The 14,980-nt window shown below is 44.9% G+C and overlaps 1 protein-coding gene across 3 annotated transcripts in view; it reads right to left on the bottom strand.

The window, feature by feature from the left end:
* The window catches only part of LOC106603379 (THO complex subunit 2), a 65,251-nt gene that overhangs the window by 8,136 nt on the left and 42,135 nt on the right, over positions 1-14,980 (bottom strand). For all 3 annotated transcript variants that reach the window (XM_014196977.3, XM_014196976.3, XM_014196978.3), the window contains 7 exons: positions 14,314-14,445; positions 9,070-9,254; positions 6,919-7,094; positions 6,652-6,754; positions 4,850-5,274; positions 4,654-4,712; positions 3,074-3,109 (listed from right to left, as the gene is read on the bottom strand). In XM_014196977.3, coding sequence (XP_014052452.1) covers positions 3,074-3,109; positions 4,654-4,712; positions 4,850-5,274; positions 6,652-6,754; positions 6,919-7,094; positions 9,070-9,254; positions 14,314-14,445 — 1,116 coding nt within the window. The remainder of the gene's footprint in view (positions 1-3,073; positions 3,110-4,653; positions 4,713-4,849; positions 5,275-6,651; positions 6,755-6,918; positions 7,095-9,069; positions 9,255-14,313; positions 14,446-14,980) is intronic.

Below are 14,980 nucleotides of genomic sequence, written 5' to 3'. Positions count from 1 at the left end.
TTGTATGGCATTGTGCACTTACTGGAGGATACCTTGAAATGTGTGTGCTGAAATCTGCCTGTCCTCCTCAGTGTGTATGTGCTTATTACCAAGCCAATAACCTTAAAATATAAGTCCATATGCCGAGGCAGACCCTGTACATACTATGTGTTGCTGATCATATAAATGAACCGCTAAGTGGCTGACAGTTCCTGGAGGAAAATCACTAGGAAACACATAGAAAAAGTTATAGTTAATATAAGGAAAACAGTCAATTTAAATAAATTAGGCCCTAATCTATTGTTTTCACATGACTGGGAATACAGATATGCATCTGTTGGTCACAGATATCTTTAAAAAAAGGTAGGGGCGTAGATCATAAAACCAGTCAGTATCTGGTGTGACCACCATTTGCCTCATGTAGTGCGACATCTCCTTTGCATAGAGTTGATCAGGCTGTTGACTGTGGCCTGTGGAATGTTGTCCCACTCCTCTTCAATGGCTGTGTGAAGTTGCTGGATATTGGTGGAAACTGGAACATGCTGTCGTACACGTTGCCCCAGAGCATCCCAAACATGTTCAATGTGTGACATGTCTGGTGAGTATGCAGGCCATGAAAGAACTGGGACATTTTCAACTTCCAGGAATTGAGTACAGATCCTTGCGACATGGGGCCGTGCATTATCATGCTGAAACATGAGGTGATGGCAGCAGATGAATGTTACAACAATGGGCCTCAGGATCTCGTCATGGTATCTCTGTGCATTCAAATCACCATCGATAAAATGCTAATTGTGTTCGTTGTCCATAGCTTATGCCTACCCATACCATAACCCCATTGCCACCATGGGGCACTCTGATCACAACGTTGACATCAACAAACCGCTCACCCACACGACGCCATACACGCTGTCTGCCATCTGCCCAGTACAGTTGAAACTGGGATTCATCTGTGAAGAGCACACTTCTCCAGTGTGCCAGTGACCATCAAAGGTGAGTATTTGCCCACTGAAGTCGGTTATGAAGCCGCACTGTAGTCAGTTCAAGACCCTGGTGAGGACGACAAGCACTCAGATGAGCTTCCCTCAGACGGTTTCTGACAGTTTGTGCAGAAATTCTTCGGTATTGCAAACCCACAGTTTCATCAGCTGTCTGAGTAGCTGGTCTCAGATAATCCCGCAGGTGAAGAAGCTGGATGTGGAGGTCCTGGGCTGTCGTGGTTACACGTGGTCTGTGGTGGTGAGGCTGGTTGGATTTACTGCCAAATTCTGTAAAATTATGTTGGAGGCGGCTTATGGTTGAGAAATTAACATTTAATTATCTGGCAAAAGCTCTGGTGGACATTCCTGCAGTCAGCATGCCAAATTTCACACTCCCTCAAATCTTCAGATATCTGTGTAATCGTGTTGACAAAACTGCACATTTTACAGTGGCATTTTATTGTCCCCAGCAAAGGGGAAAGGGGGATACCTAGTCAGTTGTACAACTGAATGCCTTCAACTGAAATGTGTCTTCCGCATTTAACCCAACCCCTCTGAATCAGAGAGGTGCGGGGGGTACCTTAATCAACATCCACGTCTTCGGTGGCCGGGGAACAATGGGTTAACTGCCTTGCTCAGGAGCAGAGCGACAGATTTTTACCACGTCAGCTCGGAGATTCGATCCAGCAACCTTTCGGTTACACAAGATGCACCTGTGTAATAATCATGCTGTTTAATCAGCTTCTTGATATACCACACCTGTCAGGTGGATAGATTATCTTGGCAAAGGAGAAAGGCTCACGAACAGGGATGTAAACAAATTTGAGAACACAAAATGGAGAAGTTTTTGTGCGTATGGAACATTTCTGGGGCCTTTTATTTCAGCTCATTAAACATGAGACTAACACTTTACACATTGCGTTTATATTTTTGTTCAGTGTAGTACAATGGAACATCAGGAACATTTTAACAAGATTGTAGTGTCAAAGCTAAACTCTATCCCTAACTCGGTGGTCAGAGGAGAAGTAAGGTCTATCATCATCATCATCATCAGTATTCAGACCCCAAACAGCTCCCTCCTCAACAACCAGGTCAGCAGTGACTGTAGCTCATCATCCCAATAACTTCACAGTGAACCATGTAGAACGGGGATGTGAGTCTGGACCGTGGGCGGTAGATCAAAATAGCAGACTAGCACTGTCCACTGACAGCAGAGCACTGCTATCTGTGCTGCTGTCTAACTCAATACAAATTTAACAAGACAACCATGTACCTGCTATATGAATGATTCATCTGACCATCTCTAGCTCTGTCTGCAGGGGGAGAGAGGGAGAATCTAGACAGAGGAACAACTGAGCTATGGCTACTGATGTGAGAAGAACCCAATACATATGGACTAAGGCTTATAGGGGTTTTGGTGCTGAAAAGGAATGTCAGGCTTTGGTCTTAAAACAAGCTAAAAAAACCTAGAGTTTAATAAAGACTATTAATGTTTCGCTTTAAACGTCTATCAGAAATCAATATGAAACAGAGGCGGGTGGATGAAGGCGTGTGAGAAAGAGAAATAGAGAGACAGGTCCGTAATGTGGGCTCAATTGAGGATTACTCTCTTTTTCTCAATGTTTTCACAGCACATCACACGCATAGCTAATGAGCCTCCGCCCGGGCAGGCATCAGAGACGGCCTTAGAAAGTGATCACAGGGAGAGGAAGAAACGCCGCCTGCTTAAAACTCTGCCCTTTCCCCGTCTCTTCTCCCCGGTGGCACAATCAGGACCTTTTCACACAACAGTCTGCGTCCTGGACAGTCTCTCTAATCTTTTCCATGACTACACTGAACTCATCAACATTTAGTGTGGCTGCCTGGTACAGAGTGGACTTAAACAGGCAAGCCTGCTCTAAGGTGATATCTCAGGTTTCACTATTCAGCAATGACTTATTATGCAAGTCAGATTTATTTGGACACTGTCTGCAAAATGGTACATTTTCACATTCAATAAGTGTAATCATCAAAGTCCTTCTAACTGACCCCCTCCTCGTGGCACTTGGAGAAAGAGAATGAAGATAACAGTCAAGGTGAATAGTGATAGAGTAATGTTTAGGGGGAGTCCAAACCTTGGATGCAGAGTCCTTGGGTTCGTTGCTATTGTCCTGTAGGAATGAATGGAGATGACAGATGAGCTGGGGGGGTTGTCAGACAGCAGGTCAGGAAAGAGTCAGGAGGACGGGGGTTTCAGGGGCTGGACGGACCGACGTCACACTTCCTTCCCCCTTGACCTTCAAGGACTAAGGCTTTCACAAGGTTATTAACAGAGAGGAGAGTTCATTTATCTTTAACAGGGGTCATCTCATCAGCTTTACATTAGAAAAACCCTGAGAAGTGAGATGAAAGTGTGTGTGATTTTTTTCTACAAAGAATTGTCTGGAATTAAATTCAGCATCTCAAAGAGGCCTACAGAACACTTTATAGTGCATGTGGTGTAAAACTACAAAACAACTGAGCTGAGTGTGTGTATCTGACAAATGAATTGAATTTCATGTGTGCTCTGCTCTCCTAGGTTTTAGCACTCTGTTGTTGTCACTTACAGTTGAGAATGGATAAGACACAGGGAGCCTATCTCTCTGGTTGGTAGTAAACATTAAGACCTATCACAAGCTTCAAGCGGTTTAGGCAACGCTCCAGCAGATCCAGAAGGCTTCGCCCACACTTTCTCTCTCCCTCCTCCCTCTCGCACTCTCTGTGGCGGTAGGCAGGCTTTATTTTCCTCCTTTTGGCTGGTGCAAAACTGAGGCTCTGGCTCTCCTCTCTTGCTCTCTGTGGGCCTGGGTGCTGGTGGTGCCTGGGGTTCCCACTGCGCGTGTGACAAGGTGCTGAGGTGTGTTGAGGTGGGGGGTTGGTGGTTGTAGGGGGGGCCACAGGAGCGACTGACCACATACACATCTTGAGTGGAAGCGTAGGTACAGACTGAGGCTGCATGCCGGCCATTTTAACAGATCAGAGCTAACAGCAGATACCGAGACTTCTTCTGAAGACACTGTGCGACTCCGGACTCAGCCCCCCGCCGCTGGATTCCCGCAGATTCAAAGGAAAAGAAAAACACGTCACGCCACTTCAACCAAGAAATCTTCTCAGCTTGCAGAAAATGGGGGGGAAAAACTCTTAATCTTGGGTGCCATTTTGAACTGGGAAAATACCAGGGGATCTTAGACGGGAAAAATACCAGGGGATCTTACACGGGGAAAAATCTAAATAAATCTTCTTTTCAGCTTTGCCAGCAAAAAAACGAAAAATCTCATGACTTTGGAAGCAATTATATTTGAGGAAAAATATTGCTCTCAAAAAGAGAAAAAGGGTGGGGAATATACAAACACAAAAATTCCTCTCTTCTCCAAGGCACTTTCACTGCTTTCCTTCACATTAAAATAAATTTATATTTCAAATAATCGATATATACATTATTCTCTTGGCTAAGTCCTTGATGATTATCCCCAATCAGGAAATATATTAAGGAAAAGTCCAAATGGAATTCTTTCCAAACTCCCATGGTTTACGAAGGGGATGCCAGACGGGGCTTTCCTGTGTGTATGAGAACTCTCCTCGGTGATCTTGAGGGCCGATGGAACACGCAACAGTTGGGAACGCTCCGGCGGAAAGGGAAGAAACACGGGCTCAGCTTTCCTCAGGCCATACTAACCTTAACAGAGGAAGAGTGGGATGGTGAAGAGTGGGTATCGACTTTTCGCCTTTTGTGATCTGTAAAAAAAACAAGAGGATTAAATTCTGTTCTCATTTCAATTGGGGCACATTCAAACTAGTAGCTCCGATTACCCACTGACAATCAGCAAAAACAGTATAAGTGCAGAGCCAGTGCTGGCAGTCAGGCTGCTTACCCCTCTCAGATTCAGCAGATTCAGATCGGGGAACTGGAGACTTGAGGGACCCGGACACAGCACTCCTGTCTCCTCCCTTCTCCTTACTCTGGTCTCCTCCCTTCTCCTTACTCTTGGACTCCTTGGCTCCAGTGTCGCGCTCCCTGGACAGCTCCTTGGGCTCTCCGTTGCCGGCCTTGGCCTTGTTGTCCTCTTTGCTGCTCTTCTCCTCCGCCTTCTGCTTGTCCCGGTCTGCCTTGGGCGTCTTCTCCTTACCCTCGCGTGGCGCCCGCTCCTCCTTGCCGGCTGCTCCTCTCTCGTCCCTCTGCTTCTCCCGCCGGCTCTCCCCCTTCGTCTCTGGAGTGCTGCCTGGAGTCTTCTCCTTCTTCTCTTTTTTCTCCTTCCCGCTCTTTTCTTTGTCATCCCTCTCTTTGATGGCTTTGGTGCTGCAAGGGAAACAGAATGGACATTGTTCAGAGTTCAACATTGACAACATGCAATGATGTGCAGATAAGCAAAAGCCGAGACTGACTCAACTTCCTCTTCCCCTACACTTAGAGGGGGAAAAAAATCATAGTCCTTCTTTAATACCTGGATAGAATCATACAGATTCCTTCTTTAATACCTGGATAGAATCATACAGATTCCTTGTTTAATACCTGGATAGAATCATACAGATTCCTTGTTTAATACCTGGATAGAATCATACAGATTCCTTCTTTAATACCTGGATAGAATCATACAGATTCCTTCTTTAATACCTGGATAGAATCATACAGATTCCTTCTTTAATACCTGGATAGAATCATACAGATTCCTTCTTTAATACCTGGATAGAATCATACAGATTCCTTCTTTAATACCTGGATAGAATCATACAGATTCCTTCTTTAATACCTGGATAGAATCATACAGATTCCTTCTTTAATACCTGGATAGAATCATACAGATTCCTTCTTTAATACCTGGATAGAATCATACAGATTCCTTCTTTAATACCTGGATAGAATCATACAGATTCCTTCTTTAATAACTGGATAGAATCATACAGATTCCTTCTTTAATACCTGGATAGAATCATACAGATTCCTTCTTTAATACCTGGATAGAATCATACAGATTCCTTCTTTAATACCTAAAGAGAATCACACATGAGGCAAAGCTTCAGATGTCTAGACTTTATATTGATGGGTTCTGGGTTCTGACTCCTAAACTATCTATCCTATTGAAATATTGAGTGCCATAGTCTGGTTTCTACACTATTAGTTAATATCTGTAGGAAGAATGTATATGTTGGATGCAATTAAGCTGGAAAGGCAATCACATGTTGGCAGGCACTGATGGAGAGATGTGGTTTAGTGAGGAAGGGGGTTGAGGTCAGGTCACATTAAGGGAGAAGGAACAGTTTATTGCCCGCATCACCTAACTTCCTGCCTAGTAATAAATATTTAATGTTTAGAGAGAAGGAGGAGACTCCACTCAAATTGGGACATGTATATACTACCACTGGTGGAAATATGTCTTTGTTTGTGTAGCGGAATGACCCAATGGGTGAATATACTTGGTTTGAGCTTTACCAACCGTCTGAAATGTCATAAGATTAAATTAGAACCTAACAATATCCACCAGTTAAAAGTGCTGTGTTAGATTCCAGTCTGGGGATTCACTGACTGACTAATATTCAAACAATTGATTATCTTATTCAGCTTCTTTTTTGTTTTGTTTTACTTATTAATGAGCAATAGTGTAATAGTTGAGAACAGTAAATAAATATAGTTGTTTCCCAGCGCTGTTCGCTTCTGTTGGCTAGCCTCCATGCTTACCTGTTAGGAGCACCATTCCCATTGCTGGTGGTCACTTTGGCCGCTGTGCTGTTGGCTTTGTTCACTGGCTTCGCCGCCCCCTGAGATTTATCCTTGGATCGGTCTACCAAAACACAAAGCAGCAACAGCATGAACACAATGGCCCTTTCAATAAAACAAATGTCCCCATGCTAATTCTAACTATAACACCTGTCGGGGGGGGGGGGGGGGGGGGTTGTAATATTTCCTCTTCAGCTCATCTTGTGACAGAAGGGCAGACCCACTCACCAGCGTCCTCGCAGGCTCCCTCCTCCGTCTTGCTGGCGTTGGTGGCAGGCTTGGCTGTGGTGCCAGGGCCGTTCAGCTGGCTGGCAGTGGTGGCGCTACGCACCGGCTGCTCCTTGTGGTGGAACTCATTCTCAGGGACCATGTGCACCTTCCTGCCTTTCAACTGGCCAGAATAGCTGTAAGATGCATGGAGAGTTTACACAAGGTACAGGCAGGGCAATCACACAGCGTCACACCCCATACACATGCCAAACTAAAACTCCCATAGACACACCACAGAAACACAACACTCCCACCTAGGCAATTAAGAAGATAATAGCTTTCCACTTTCACACACACACACACACACTAGGGTTTCCGTTAGCCGGTAATGGCCAGCTCTTATCCGATACAAAATTTGAAAACACAATAAATAAAATTGGTGCCAGCCAATTGTCCGGAGAAGAAGAATAAATCCCATTACAAAAGAAAGCTTTTTAGTCTATTAATTGATGGAAATACATTTGACTGGTGATGATTATCGGTCTATAGGTTCATTTGCAGAATTTAGTGGAATGACATTGGTGCGTGTGTACAGTATATTCATTATCCATCTTATCACACGTGTACAGCATACAGATAGAGGCTTTGAGTGGAAATTCTGTCAGACAGCGGAAGAGCTGCTGCTACAGCATCTTGAGGTGCTTTCAAGACAACTGGGAACTCTGGAAAGATACAAGGTCAAATCATGACATCAGCGATCTTCAGGTCGGAAAGTCGGAGCTCAAGAAAGAGGCCCGAGTTGAATGACCGTTCAAAATACTTTATTTTCCCAGTTGTCTTGAACAGACTGAAGTCGGAAGTCCGAGTTCCCAGTCCGAGTTTACTTTAACATTAAAGTGCAAAGGCAGGCAGGCTTCATCAGCGCACATTTGCAATGAGCTGGAGGTAGTATGCATTTTCAAAACATACTCAATTGTTTGAAACCTGAATGTTTTGATATGAGCCATGTCTTACCTTGCTTCAAAGTAGGCTATTAGATCTCCTCTCTTTCTAAATTTCAAACAGATATTTTCATCTCTGTCACATGAAACCGCTCACATGTGCAGTGCCCTTTTGACAACAGTGTTTTCCCGCTAATTGCAGTATGGAACAAACATTTCTGCGTAGCCTACTGCCTTGTGTGCATTGCTGCGCCTATAATGTGAAGAAATAATAATTGATTAATATATTAAGCTAAACGTTCTGATCTGTTGCATCAGACTCATTGCTTTTTAACATATTTTTATGTAGCCTGGGCCTACTGGTTGTATGAATCTGGGATCTATCGTCCCACAACTGTTACAGAGACTGTTTGGAATAGGCTAGTTCTTTCTCGACAAGCTGACCAATAAAGTAGGTAGCCTAAACTTTTCTACTATAATAGATTGATAGGCTAATGATTTTGCTGTTTTTTACTCATCTTATTGCCTGATGAAAAGTAAATGTGGACAGTTATTCTAACATGTTCAAAGTGCACATCAGAATTCAGTAAGAAGGACAGCACATCGATGCATCCTCAACTTGCATGTTCTGTTAATATGAATGACCATATTGTGAATGTGATTTCTGTCGTCATTCTGAGCACTTTCGGTGGAAACCCTAATCAGGTTACACACCCAATGCAAATTAAAATGTTGCCGTCAAATGGCCGGTGCCACATTTTCCAAACACACACACACTCACAGGTACATCCCCTGAAGCTTTGTAGAGGATTGTTTTATCCGTCTCCAGTGCCTAACAGCAGCCTCACCTGACTATCTGAGTCCCATTAAGCCTCATCCTCTACTACTGACCTCAACACAAAGTACCTAGATCACTTATCTGATTTCAAAGCTCTGTTTAGATAATCCACGACAAGTACTTCCCATTGTAAATAACATCTGGATAAAAGTGCAACTAAACCTTCACTAATGATAATTCATCCAATACCACTTCATCTATATCTCTTAGTTAAAAGTACACCTCTATTTAACACCACCCTTTGTGGGTACTAGCTACACAACAAACTGACAAACCTAACAGCAAAATTCTTGCCACTTGCACCCCACAATAAACTAAAACCCCACAATGCTAGTGAACTGTCTGACTGTGCTGCCCTGCAAACAACATGGCTGGTGGACTCTGTGTTACCCCATAGCCAAGGCATAGAGGTCTGGCCTCTTCTCCTTCTCCTCCAGACAGATCTTGTGGACGCGGCACTCCAGCGCCTGGCCCAGGTTCAGCACTTTGGGGTAACAAGGCAGGATCTTGGTCAGCACGATGAGGATGTTCCGGATGTGGGTGTACTCCCCCGTCTCCAAGCAGTGGACTGATGCCTGGAGGACACAGAGGGAGAGAGGGGTATATTGTTACTGCTGCATCCACACATTCCACTGACATCTGATTATACGGTACATACAGAGGAGACAGGAGTCTTCATGTTTCAGGAGCTTCTCACTCTGAGCGGCTACAATTTCCTGCTAGCATTGTCTGTCACGTTTATTTTTCAATTAAAGTATTACATTCTGAACAATGGTAGTAAATTAATTAGCATCAGTCATCAAAATTGTTAAAAGGTTTAAAAAACAATTCTAATAAATGCAACAGTTGGACAATGGATGATGATATTCCAAACTTTGAGAATGTTTAAAATCCATCAGATATTGACTGAATTATAGCACATAAGACATTTTACTGGCACGGACAAATAATGATTGGAGTTTGGTGGGAATTCATGGTATTCTATTGTCAAATTTCACCTTAGTTTTCTTAGAATGCACTCATATATACATTTTATAATAGTATCAGGATTGGAAGAAAAAAAGATTTTGTGTTAAAATAAAGACGATTATATGTGCCTCATTTTCATAAATACACCAGGTGGAATAGGGAGCAACGCCCAACAAACTGGCTCCATCTAGGCCTACCTGCACACACCTGCGGCGTCTAGACTGCCTCATTAATTACTGTTGTTAAGGGCTGTGCTAGTCAAGAAATTGTCATACGATAATTGTCATGCAAATTGCTACCGGTCTCACGGTAATATACTGTTAATTAACATAAACATGTTTGGCCCGCCTTAAAAAAAGAAAAAGGAAAAAAAAAGGCATTTCTTTTTTAACCTTTATTTTACTAGGCAAGTCAGTTAAGAACAAATTCTTATTCACAATGAGGGCCTAGGAACAGTGGGTTAACTGCCTTGTTCATGGGCAGAACGACAGATATTTACCATGTCAGCTCAGGGATTCGATCTTGCAACATTTCGGTTAATGGTCCAACGCTCCAACCACAGGCTACCTGCCCAGTCCAATGCGTCAACCACTAGGCTACCTGTCCAGTCCAACGCTCCAACCACCAGGCTACCTGCCCAGTCCAACGCTCTAACCACCAGGCTACCTGCCCAGTCCAACGCTCTAACCACTAGGCTACCTGTCCAGTCCAACGCTCCAACCACTAGGCTACCTGTCCAGTCCAACGCTCCAACCACTAGGCTACCTGTCCAGTCCAACGCTCCAACCACTAGGCTACCTGCCCAGTCCAACGCGTCAACCACTAGGCTACCTGCCCAGTCCAACGCTCCAACCACCAGGCTACCTGCCCAGTCCAACGCTCTAACCACCAGGCTACCTGCCCAGTCCAACGCTCTAACCACTAGGCTACCTGCCCAGTCCAACGCTCTAACCACCAGGCTACCTGCCCAGTCCAACGCTCCAACCACTAGGCTACCTGCCCAGTCCAACGCTCCAACCACTAGGCTACCTGCCCAGTCCAACGCTCCAACCACCAGGCTACCTGCCCAGTCCAACGCTCCAACCACTAGGCTACCTGCCCAGTCCAACGCTCCAACCACTAGGCTACCTGCCCAGTCCAACGCTCTAACCACCAGGCTACCTGCCCAGTCCAACGCTCCAACCACTAGGCTACCTGCCCAGTCCAACGCTCTAACCACCAGGCTACCTGCCCAGTCCAACGCTCCAACCACTAGGCTACCTGCCCAGTCCAACGCTCCAACCACTAGGCTACCTGTCGTCCCCATGGAGCATCTACATTTTAAAAAGTGGAATAAATCCATTTAATATAGCCATCACAATAAAATGTATTATTTATTTAGTTGTGATAGGCCTATAAACCTGGGAATGTCTTAGAAATGAAAACATAAGGGCTGTTTGATGCAACTTTATAACGATGATTTTGGAAAAAGTAGCAAAAAAAGGGATGCACTCTGATCCTTCCAGTCGGGAGAGAGAGAACTGCATTGCTGCTTGCGTAGCAAGAAAGTTACAGGGTATCGAATCAATGGAAGACAGAATTAAAAAGTGAAATGAGAAAGAAAAGCTACAACAACCAAAAGCCAACAGGTAGGCTGCTATATACACTACAATCTGAGTGGAGTTGTATAGACTGTGTACGACGATGAGAAGCACAGTAACGGGATGGCTAGCCTCAATTAGCTAGCTTCTCTCGGTTTGATACAGTCAAGACGATATCATAACCGTCATCGATAAGAGACATTACTGTGCAGCCGTATTCGTCGACCTGGCCAAGGCTTTCGACTCTGTCAATCACCACATTCTTATCAGCAGACTCAGCCTTAGCTTCTCAAATTATTGCCTCGCCTGGTTCACCAACTACCCGACGGTTCAGTGTGTCAAATCGGAGGGCCTGTTGTCTGGACCTCTGGCAGTCTCTATGGGGGTGTCACAGGGTTCAATTCTCGGGCCGACTCTCTTCTCTGTATACATCAATGATGTTGCTCTTGCTGCTGGTTATTCTCTGATCCACCTCTTCGCAGACGACACCATTCTGTATACTTCTGGCCCCTCTTTGGACACTGTGTTAACTAACCTCCAGATGAGCTTCAATGCCATACAACTCTCCTTCCGTGGCCTCCAACTGCTTTTAAACGCAAGTAAAACTAAATGCATGCTCTTCAACCGATCGCTGCCCACACCTGCACGCCTGTCTAGCATCACTACTCTGGACGGTTCTGACTTAGAATATGTGGACAACTACAAATACCTGGGTGTCTGGTTAGACTGTAAACTCTCCTTCCAGACTCACATTAAGCCTCTCCAATCCAAAATTAATTCTAGAATTGGCTTCCTATTTCGCAACAAAGCATCCTTCACTTACCCTCGTAAAACTGACCATCCTACCGATCCTCGACTTTGGCGACGTCATTTACAAAATAGCCTCCAACACTCTACTCAACAAACTGGATGCAGTCTATCACAGTGCCATCCGTTTTGTCACCAAAGCCCCATATATTACCCACCACTGCGATCTGTATGCTCTCGTTGGCTGGCCCTCGCTTCATACTCGTTGCCAAACCCACCGGCTTCAGGTCATCTACAAGTCTCTGCTAGGTAAAGCCCCGCCTTATCTCAGCTCACTGGTCACCATAGCAGCACCCACCCGTAGCACGCGCTCCAGCATGTATATCTCACTGGTCACCCCCAAAGCCAACTCCTCCTTTGGCCGCCTTTCCTTCCAGTTCTCTGCTGCCAATGACTGAAACAAACTGAAAAAACCACTGAAGCTGGAGACTCATATCTCCCTCACTAGCTTTAAGCACCAGCTGTCAGAGCAGCTCACAGATCACTGCACCTGTACATAGCCCATCTGTAAACAGCCCATCCAACTACCTCATCACCATACTGTATTTATTTATTTATCTTGCTCCTTTGCACCCCAGTATCTCTACTTGCACATTCATCTTCTGAACATCTACCATTCCAGTGTTTAATTGCTATATTGTAATTACTTCGCCACCATGGCCTATTTATTGCCTTACCTCCCTTATCTTACCTCATTTGCACACACTGTATATAAACTTTTTCTACTGTATGTTTGTTTATTCCATGTGTAACTCTGTGTTGTTGTATGTGTCGACCTGCTTTGCTTTATCTTGGCCAGGTCGCAGTTGTAAATGAGAACTTGTTCTCAACTCGCCTACCTGGTTAAATAAAGGTGTTTATTTTTATTTTTTATAAAATAAAAGACAGGTACTATGTAATCGGATGGGATGATAAATAACTAGCAAGAAGTTAGTCTAGTGCGAGATAAGTGGTTAAGGGTCTCTCCCTCCGAGCCTGCTCAAGCCTCCCGTGTCGAAAAGACAATTTATGCTTGCTCCGGGAATGCAAACCAGAGGCTCCGTACGGAGGGTTTGATGCAATTGAGGAGCCTCCGAGGCTTGCAGGGGACAAATCGAGCTCCGTACGGCATCGCCTTATGCCTCCCAAATTCAATCATGATGTGTTTAGAGAGTGATTAAAGGGACAATAGAGTGCTGAGTACCAGGCCATTAGAGGACCATTAGCAAGTTTGTTAGGCTACACATCAGGGCCATTCATTTGCACAGTTTTGGATTGGGATTACCTTGACCAATGGTCACAGGGAATTTGACTGCGGTCATGACTCGTGACTGTCAGTGTTGCAGTAATACAGTCACCGCATCAGCACTACTGTTGTTGTCACCTTCTGTCGCATAACACAAGTGTTTCAATAGCAGGGTACCCTCTGATTAAAAATCAACAGGCTTGGCTCTAGATTACACCCATCTATGCATACTTTACATTGTGAGATCAGACATAAGGTAGCCTAGGGTGGTAGGTAGCCTAGCGGTTAAAAGCGTTGGGCCAGCAAGGTAGAAAATCTGCCGTTCTGCCCTTGAGCAAGGCAGTTAACCAACAACAACAACAACTGCTCCCCGGGCGCCGATGACGTGGACGTCGATTGAGGCAGCCCCCTGCACCTCTCTGATTCAGAGGGTTCAATGCGTGAGACACAATTCGGTTGAATGCATTCCGTTGTACAACTGACGAGGTATCCCCCTTTCCTTTGATAATATCACTATAATCCAAGTGTTCATATTCAAAGTTGCTTTCATTTCTGCGCATCTAACTTGTAAACACGTCAACTGTTTTAAATTTGTACTTTTTTCAATTCCACAATAAATAAACAGCCATCAAAATAAAGTGATCTTTCTTGTGATGTAATTGTCGACATGATGCGTTAAATCCCAGACAAAGCTTCAGCATTCTTATAGATGCTACAGAAAGACAACGCATTCCGTTGAGCCCATTTCAGCCATTAGCGGCGTGTGTTTGACAGGTCATTACAAACATTTTGGCGGGTCGTAATGTTAACGGGAAAAAGCGACAGGCACAAGCAAGAGTATGAAAGAGTCGTAGGAGTAAAATGAAAGCAATCAATCCAGCAAGATTTAGGTGACAAGTGGATTTTGCACCCCTCAAACACAGGAAATAGCTGGCTGAAAGACAGCTCCTCAGGTTGGAGGGGCATGCGCGTTGCTAAATGAATAGCCGTTAATAAGACAAATAGACCAGATTGACTTCTTCAGAAGGGTTTGAAACAAAGGGAGGAACTCACTTTAGTCAGCTTGTAGTGCCATTTGTGCACCACGTGTCTGAAGTTCTCATAGTCCAGCTGGTCGGCTTTGTTCCCTCCGTCGAAGCCTGTGGCTCTGAAGATGGTCAGGAAGCCTGGGTAGTTACCACACTCCTTGAAGAGGGGCCAACACACAGACAAGATGACGAGGGGCCAACACACAGACAAGATGACGAGGGGCCAACACACAGACAAGATGACGAGGGGCCAACACACAGACAAGATGACGAGGGGCCAACACACAGACAAGATGACGAGGGGCCAACACACAGACAAGATGACGAGGGGCCAACACACAGACAAGATGACGAGGGGCCAACACACAGACAAGATGACGAGGGGCCAACACACAGACAAGATGACGAGGGGACAACACACAGACAAGATGACGAGGGGACAACACACAGACAAGATGACGAGGGGACAACACACAGACAAGATGAAGAGGGGACAACACACAGACAAGATGACGAGGGGACAACACACAGACAAGATGACGAGGGGACAACACACAGACAAGATGACGAGGGGACAACACACAGACAAGATGAAGAGGGGACAACACACAGACAAGATGACGAGGGGACAACACACAGACAAGATGACGAGGGGACAACACACAGACAAGATGACGAGGGGACAACACACA

Source organism: Salmo salar, chromosome 04, assembly GCF_965601325.2.
Source record: "Salmo salar chromosome 04, fSalSal1, whole genome shotgun sequence".
Lineage (NCBI taxonomy): Eukaryota > Metazoa > Chordata > Actinopteri > Salmoniformes > Salmonidae > Salmo > Salmo salar.
The sequence above is the reverse complement of the archived record's forward strand: the minus strand, read 5'-3'. Positions and strand labels throughout refer to the sequence as shown.